The 9500-nt window shown below is 48.2% G+C and overlaps 1 protein-coding gene across 1 annotated transcript in view; it reads left to right on the top strand.

Annotated features, from left to right (window-relative positions):
- Window positions 1-9500, top strand: part of LOC112077108 (A disintegrin and metalloproteinase with thrombospondin motifs 3) — a gene marked incomplete at its 5' end in the record, with an annotated part of 35395 nt that overhangs the window by 7041 nt on the left and 18854 nt on the right. Inside the window, 2 exon segments of the mRNA XM_070441570.1 lie at window positions 7846-8012; window positions 9032-9197. Of these exon segments, the coding sequence (XP_070297671.1) occupies window positions 7846-8012; window positions 9032-9197 (333 nt within the window).

Genomic DNA, 9500 nt, shown 5'->3' on the forward strand with positions numbered 1-9500 from the left:
CATGGGACCCTGATTCCCCAGCTGAGATGAACACTCCCCTCACATATAACCTGATTCCAGCTGAGATGAACACTCCCCTCACATAGAACCTGATTCCCAGCTGAGATGAACACTCCCCTCACATAGAACCTGATTCCCAGCTGAGATGAACACTCCCCTCACATAGGACCTGATTCCCAGCTGAGATGAACACTCCCCTCACATAGAACCTGATTCCCAGCTGAGATGAACACTCCCCTCACATAGGACCTGATTCCCGCTGAGATGAACACTCCCCTCACATAGACCTGATTCCCAGCTGAGATGAACACTCTCCTCACATAGGACCTGATTCCCAGCTGAGATGAACACTCCCCTCACATAGAACCTGATTCCCAGCTGAGATGAACACTCCCACATGGACCTGATTCCCAGCTGAGATGAACACTCCCTCACATATAACCTGATTCCCAGCTGAGATGAACACTCCCCTCACATAGAACCTGATTCCCAGCTGAGATGAACACTCCCCTCACATAGAACCTGATTCCCACTGAGATGAACCACCCCTCACATAGGACCTGATTCCCAGCTGAGATGAACACTCCCCTCACATAGAACCTGATTCCCAGCTGAGATGAACACTCCCCTCACATAGGACCTGATTCCCAGCTGAGATGAACACTCCCCTCACATGGACCTGTTCCCAGCTGAGATGAACACTCTCCTCACATAGGACCTGATTCCCAGCTGAGATGAACCACCCCCTCACATAGGACCTGATTCCCAGCTGAGATGAACACTCCCCTCACATAGAACCTAATTCCCAGCTGAGATGAACACTCCCCTCACATAGGACCTGATTCCCACTGAGATGACACTCCCTCACATTAGAACCTGATTCCCAGCTGAGATGAACACAAGCAAATGCTTGTCAATGTGAGTAAAGTGCGTGGATCTGATGAAGTCAGAATATCACCTGCGACTAACAAAATGGATCGAATTGACCTTTACACTGACCAAACGATATGTACCGTTGAAGTGTATTCAAAAGGACCGTAGGAGGAATTTTGTATTCAAGGCCTTATCCAGCACCATTCCTCAGACAGTCTGTGATATATACCTGGTATACCAGCAGTAGAAAAGCAAAACTGAAGGTAAAGACACTTGTTAGGTTTAGTGGGTTGGACACCTGTTGGTTGGACACTGTTATATGGATCCTAGTTGATTTCCCAGGTAAGATTAAGAGGTGGGTGTTCTGCATAAATAGGCTGTCCATTCCATTAGTTTGCATTGAGAGTAATGAGGCAGTATCTGTCATTACAATGTTTGCATTGAGAGCTATGAGGCAGTATCTGTCCGTTACCAATTGTTGCATTGAGAGTAATGAGGCAGTATCTGTCCATTACATTAGTTTGCATTGAGAGTAATGAGGCAGTATCTGTCATTACCATTAGTTTGCATTGAGAGTAATGAGCATATCTGTCCATGTACATTAGTATGCATTGAGAGTAATGAGGCAGTATCTGTCCGTTCCATTAGTTTGCATTGAGAGTAATGAGGCAGTACTGTCCATACCATTAGTTTGCATTGAGAGTAATGAGGCAGTATCTGTCCATTACCATTAGTTTGCATTGAGAGTAATGAGGCAGGATCTGTCCGTTACCATTAGTTTGCATTGAGAGTAATGAGGCAGTATCTGTCCATTACCATTAGTTTGCATTGGAGAGTAATGAAGGCAGTACTGTCCATTACCATTAGTTGCATTGAGAGTAATGAGGCAGATCACACCGTCCAACACCATATGGCATCATGTTTACTGCTGTGCTGCACTGGGCTTTGAACTGGCTCCTCTTCATCTGCTACCACCCACTCTCCTGTTCATCCCTGTCTCTACATGATGTTAGAATAAGCTTCTGTACACCACACACACACCACACACACACACACACACACACACACACACGCACACACACACACACACACACACACCAGACAGCCAAGACACCAGACACCAGACAGCAGACACCAGACACCAGACACCAGACACTCGCGGCCTTGCTAGACATGATTTAGCATTTCAAAAACGGGAGAAAATATCTGATGTCTGTCCGGGCTGGTGAGCATTACGAACAGGCTGAAACTCTACAGCTGGGCGAGCATTACGAACAGGCTAAAACTCTATGGCTGGCGGCATTACGAACAGGCTGAAACTCTATGGCTGGCGAGCATTACGAACAGGCTAAAACTCTATGGCTGGCGAGCATTACGAACAGGCTGAGACTCTACGGCTGTGGAGCATTACGAACAGGCTAAAACTCTACGGTTGGTGAGCATTACGAACAGGCTAAAACTCTATGGCTGGTGAGCATTACGAACAGGCTAAAACTCTACGGCTGGTGAGCATTACGAACAGGCTGAAACTCTACGGCTGAGAGCATTACGAACAGCTGAGACTCTACGGCTGGAGAGCATTACGAACAGGCTGAAACTCTACGGCTGGAGAGCATTACGAACAGGCTGAAACTCTACGGTGGCGAGCATTACGACAGGCTAAAACTCTATGGCTGGTGAGCATTACGAACAGGCTAAAACTCTACGGCTGGTGAGCATTACGAACAGGCTGAGACTCTACGGTGGAAGCATTACGAACAGGCTGAAACTCTATGGCTGGCGAGCATTACGAACAGGCTAAAACTCTACGGTGGTGAGCATTACGAACAGGCTAAAACTCTACGGCTGGCGAGCATTACGAACAGGCTGAGACTCTACGCTGACAAGCATTACGAACAGGCTGAGACTCTACGGCTGGTGAGCATTACGAACAGGCTGAGACTCTACGGGTGGCGGCATTACGAACAGGCTAAAACTCTATGGCTGCGAGCATTACGAACAGGCTGAGACTCTACAGCTGGCGGGCATTACGAACAGGCTAAACTCACCGCTGGCGAGCATTACGAACAGGCTAAAACTCTACGGCTGACAAGCATTACGAACAGGCTGAAACTCTACGGCTGGTGAGCATTACGAACAGGCTGAGACTCTACGGCTGGTGAGCATTCGAACAGGCTGAAACTCTACGGCTGGTGAGCATTACGAACAGGCTAAAACCTCTACGGCTGGCGAGCATTACGAACAGGCTGAAACTCTACAGCTGGTGAGCATTACGAACAGGCTGAGACTCTACGCTGACGAGCATTACGAACAGCGCTAAACTCTACGGCTGGAGAGCATTACGAACAGGCTGAAACTCTACGGCTGGTGAGCATTACGAACAGGCTGAGACTCTACGGCTGGTGAGCATTACGAACAGGCTGAAACTCTACGGCTGGTGAGCATTTACGAACAGGCTAAAACTCTACCGGCTGGCGCACATTACGAACAGGCTGAAACTCTACAGCTGTGAGCATTACGAACAGGCTGAGACTCTACCGCTGGCGAGCATTACGAACAGGCTAAAACTCTACGGCTGGCGAGCATTTACGAACAGGCTTTAAACTCTACAGCTGGCTAGGCATGACAACAGGCTGAGACCTCTACGACTGACGAGCATTAACGGAACAGGCTAAATACTCTACGGCTGGCGGAGCATACGAACAGGCTGAAAGCTCTACGGTGAGAGCATTACGAACAGCTAAAACCCTCACCGGCTGGCGTGAGCATTACGAACAGGTGGAGACTGCTATGCTGGCCGGGCCATACGAACAGGGCTAAAACTTCATGGCCTGGCGAGCATTACGAACAGCAGCGCAAAACTCTACGGCTGGTTGAGCCATTTACGAACAGGCCTGAGACTCTTAGTGGCTGGTGAGCAATTACGAACAGCTGAAACTCTATGGCTGGCGAGACTACGAACAGGCTAAAACTCTACGGCTCGGAGAGCATTACAAACAGCCTAAAACTCTACGGCTGGCGAGCATGTACGAACAGGCTGAGACTCTATGGCTGGCGAGCGCAATTACGAACAGGCTAAAACTCTATGTCTGACGAGCATTACGATACCAGGCTGAGAACTCTACACTGTGTGAGGCATTACGAACAGGCTAAAACTCTACGGCTGGTGAGCATTAACGAGCAGGCTAAAACTCTACGGCTGGTGAGCATATACGAACAGGGCCTAAAACTCTACGGAGGCGAACATTACGAACAGGCTGAAAACTCTACGGCTGGTGAGCATTACGAACAGGCTGAAACTCTACAGCTGGTGAGCATTACGAACAGCTGAGAACTCTACGGCTGGCGAGCATTACGAACAGGCTGAAGAACTCTACGACTGACGAGCATTACGAACAGGCTAAAACTCTATGGCTGGCGAGCATTACGAACAGGCTAAAACTCTACGGCTGGTGAGACATTACGAACAGGCTGAGACTCTATGGCTGTTGTGAGGCATTAACGAACAGGCTGAGACTCTATGGCTGGCGAGCATACGAACAGAGCTAAAACTCTACGGCTGGAGAGCATTACAAAACAGGCTAAAACTCTACGCTGGCGAGCATTACGAAACAGCTGACGACCTCTATGGCTGCGAGCATTACGAACAGGCTGAAAGACTCTATGGCTGGCGACATTACGACAGGCTGAAGACTCTACAGCTGTGAGCATTACGAACAGGCTAAAACTCTACGGGCTGGTGAGCATTAACGAACAGGCTAAAACTCTACGCTGGTGGAGCATTACGATACAGGCTATAACTCTACGGCTGGCGAGCATTACGAACAGGCTGAACACTCTACGGCTGGCTGAGCATTACGAACAGGCTGAAAACTCTACAGCTGGTGAGCATACGAACAGCTGAGCTCTACGGCTGGAAGCATTACGAACAGGCTGAACTCTACGACTGACGAGCATTACGAACAGGCTAACCTAGCTGCGAGCATTACAACAGGCTAAAACTCTACGGCCTGTCTAGCATGTGAGCGAACAGGCTGAAACTCTATGGACTGGTGACGCAGTTACGAACAGGCTGAAGACTCTGACTGGCTGGCGAGCATACGAACAGGCTAAACTCTACGGCTGGAGAGCATTAGAAACAGGCTAAAACTCTACGGCTGGCGAGCATTACGAACAGGCTGAGACCTCTAGTGCGCTTGGCGAGCTTACGAACAAGGGCTAAAACTCTATGGCTGGCGAGCATTACGAACAGGCTGAGACTCTACAGGCTGTGAGCATTACGAACAGGCTAAAACTCTACGGCTGGTGAGCATTAACGAACACTAAAACTCTACGGGCTGGGTGAGCCATTACGAAACAGGCTAAAACTCTACGGCGCGGCGAGCATTCGAACAGGCTGAACTCTACGGTGCGTGAGCATTACGCAGGCTGAAAACTCTCAGCTGGTGAGCATACGAACAGCTCGGAGACTCTACGGCTGGCGAGCATTACGAACACGCTGAGACTCTATCGACTGACGGCATCGACGAATCAGGCTAACTCTACGGCTGGCGGCATTAGAACAGGCTGAGACTCTACGGCTGGCGACATTACGAACAGCTGAGACCTACGCTGCGAGCTACGAACACTAACTCTACGGCGGAGCATTACGAACAGGCTAGAACACTCTATCGGCTGGAGAGCATTACGAACAGGTGAAACTCTACGGCTGGAGAGCATACGAACAGGCTGAAACTCTACGGCTGGTGAGCATTACGAACAGCTGAAACTCTAACGGCTGGAGAGCATTACGAACAGGCTAAAACTCTACGGCTGGAGAGCATTACGAACAGCTAAAACTCTACGGCTGAGCTGAAGCATTACGAACAGGCTGAGGACTCTACGGCTGGCGAGCATTACGAACAGGCGAGACTCTACGACTGACGAGCATTACGAACAGGCTAAAACTCTCTATGGCTGGCGAGCATTAACGAACAGGCTGAGGACTCTACGACGACGAGCATGACAACAGGCTAAAACTCTACGGTGGTTGAGCATACGAACAGGCCTGAAGACTCTACGGTTGGCGCGAGCAAAAATTTACGGAAAAACAGTTGATGAGCTTACGGCTGGTGAGCATTACGAACAGGCTGAAACTCTACGGCTGGAGAGCATTACGAACAGCTTGACCACTCTACGGCTGGCGACATTACGAACAGGCTGAGACTCTACGGAGGGCGGCATTACGAAACATGGGCTAAAACTCTACAGGCTAATTTTGGTGACAGTCAAATGTTCTGCAGTCATGCCTGCGACGAAATCAGGAATTGTGGGTGTGGGGGGGGTCGTTCTGCAGGTCAATGATCTTGCGGAGTGTCGCCTACTGTAAAGTACACTTACTTGGCCCAGAAAGCTTGTTGAACATTCTCATCCTAATCATGGGCATTATATGGGAGTCGGTTCCCCCCCTTTGCGCAAAACAGCCTCCACTTCTTCTGGGAAGGCTTTCCACTAGATGTTGTGAACATTGCCTGTGGGGACTTAGTGAGTCTGCCACTGAGCTTGAACAATTAGGTCGTGCCTCACAGTCGACGTTCGCAATTCATCCACAAGGTTTTATACTGCTGTAACGAAAGCGCTCAGTATACACATTGTGGAGGAAGTCTACATTACTGCGCTATATAACGATTGTGCGCGTCGAATATCAAACTATCTTCCAGCTCAGCCATACAGCGACAACAAGAACACATATGGAAATCGTCAGCAGTTCTACAGCACAACCAAGACAATATGAACATGTGAGGGGAGTGTTCATCTCAGCTGGGAATCAGGTTCTATGTGAGGGGAGTGTTCATCTCAGCTGGGAATCAGGTCCTATGTGAGGAGAGTACTGCTGAGACACACCTGTAAAATACATTACATCTCCAACCTCAGATGTGCGTCAAGGTCCAGACGTGTGTGTGTGTGTGTTAAAAAATCTGTCATTTGAATTTCAATGACATATACCACACATATAGATCTCTATTTGAAATGAACACTGAACAACAGTAGCTATCGCAGATTGAACCTTCTATGCAGCCCTGACACAATGTCATATAACGGCTGCCAACTTCTATCGTTGCTCCGCTCTCTCAGTAAGAATTTGAATGTCATTGCTGTTATAGAAACGTTTAGAGTTTACTTGAGTTGAATGCAACGGTGTGTAGCCTAGTTGTGCTTCCAATGGAAGACGATTGTCATGGAATTCTAGTTGAACACACACGCGCGCACACGCACACGCACACATACACATGCACACACACACAGTCTTGTACAGCTAACCTTGTGGGGACATACAATTCAGTCCCATTCAAAATCCTATTTTCCCTAACCCCTAACCCTAAACCTAACCCTAATCCTAACCCGTACTCTTACCCTAACCCTAACCCTAACCTTAACCCTAACCCTAACCCAAAAACCTAAACTTTATCCTAACCCTAAACCTAACCCTAGCTCCTAACCCTAACCCTACAACTAACCCTAGCTCCTAACCTTAATATTTAACTTAATTCTAACCCTAACACTAATTCTAACCTTAACCCTAAACCCCCTAGAAATAGCATTTGACCTTGTGGGGACTAACAAAATGTCCCCAGTTGGTCAATTTTTACTTTGTTTACTATTCTTGTAGGGACTTCTGGTCCCCACAAGAATAGTTAAACACGTCCACACACACACACAGACGTGCACACACACACACACAAGCACACGCACACACATACACACACACACGCACACACATACACACACACACACAGACGTACACACACACAAGCACATGCACACACATACACACACACACGCACACACACACACACATACACACACACATACACAGGTTGGAACAGTTGGTCACCCCCCTCTGTATGGCCTGTTTCTGCTGTGCTGGTCCTGTCAGACTATCCAACGGATGAAACACATTGTGAATCAGATGGTTTTCTTTGTGTTTCACAGCTGTTAAGAATCAAGTCACAGGCAGCTTCATATTGAACGCTAAAAGTGAAGATGCCAAGTCCAGAACCTTCATCGAGAGCGGTTTGGAGTGGGAGTACGCCTTYGGAAGCGGCGAGAAAGAAACCCTGAAAACAATCGGCCCCCTTCACGAGGGCATCGTTGTTCTGGTAAGAAGACGAAACTGATGGATCTAGTAAGATGCACACACGCACTCAGACACGTGCACACTCGCACGCACACACACACCCAGACACGTGCACACACACACGTGCACACATACGTGCACACACACACACACACACATCCAGACACGAGCACACACACATATATATACACACACACACACACACACACACATATACACACCCAGACACGCGCACACACACACATATACAGGCTGCATTTTGAAATATGTACAAGTGTCAGTTGGGATGCAGGTGTGCATCTCCTCAATTCTCATTTTACCCAAAACAGGCTAAACCCAATTTTGTGTACATTACTCTCTCATGCGGTCTGTGTGTATCTAACCAAACGTAGCAGGCGTAAAAGTGTATGTATCTCTGCCTAAACTGGGGGAAAAACTGCCGCAATGGATTATGGTCATTGTAGTTAATTACCACGTTTGAATATTTGCTTAATGAAAAACATCATCTCCCTTCAGCCCATCGTCCCACTTAGTTCTTGAGTTGATTTCTCTTGTGAATGATTTGATTTCCCTCTAGAGGAAATGTGCGTTGGGTTCACAAATAATGGAACAGTTGTTTAATAATAGAAAATTATGAAATGTTGGTTAATTGCTCAGCACTATTGTCCACTGTGTGGGTGTGTGTGTGATTTTGATTTTACTATCTTTGTGGGGACCAGAAGTCCTTACAAAGATAGTAAAACAAGGACAGTTTGGACAAGTGGGGACATTTCGCCTGTCCCCACAAGGAAAAAGGCTATTTCGGGGTTTAGGTTAAGGGTTAGGATTAGGGAAAATAGGATTTTGAATGGGAATCAATTGTTTATCTTTATCTCGCTCTCTTTCTCTCTCGCTCTCTTTCTCCCTGACTCTCTCTCTGTCTTTCTCTCTCTCTTCTCTCGCTCTCTTTCTCCCTGTCTCTCTCTCTCTGTCATCGTGTCCTCTTTCTCCCTGTCTCTCTCTCTCTGTCATCGTGTCCTCTTTCTCCCTGTCCTCTTCTAGGTCATTCCACAGGAGGAGGACACTAAGATCAGTCTGACATATAAGTACATTATCCATGAGGACCTGCTGCCGGTCATCACCAATAACAACGTTCTCCTGGCCGAGCTGGATACCTACGAGTGGGCCCTGAAGAGCTGGTCGCAGTGCTCTAAACCCTGTGGGGGAGGTGTGTGTATTGGGGGGGGGGGGCTCTTTCAGACCAAGATGGATCTCTGTGTGTGTGGGGGGGGGTGGGGGTGTGGTTTGTGTGAGCGGAGCGTCTTGAGGAGCCAGGATTGAATTCCTGAATCGTCACCTGCTACAGGAAGAGGTCCCTGCTGGTTCACCTGTCAATCATGGGTTTTGGGGGCTTGGTGGTTGCTGTGGTCATTTGTGCCTGGCCTGGCTAAAGTATCCTGTGTGGGTTGGTGCTATTGTTCCTATCCTGGCAACCTGCTGTGAGTTTTGGTGTTATTGGCCTGCAGACCTG

Source organism: Salvelinus sp. IW2-2015, unplaced genomic scaffold (genome assembly GCF_002910315.2).
Source record: "Salvelinus sp. IW2-2015 unplaced genomic scaffold, ASM291031v2 Un_scaffold4285, whole genome shotgun sequence".
Taxonomy (NCBI): Eukaryota; Metazoa; Chordata; class Actinopteri; order Salmoniformes; family Salmonidae; genus Salvelinus; species Salvelinus sp. IW2-2015.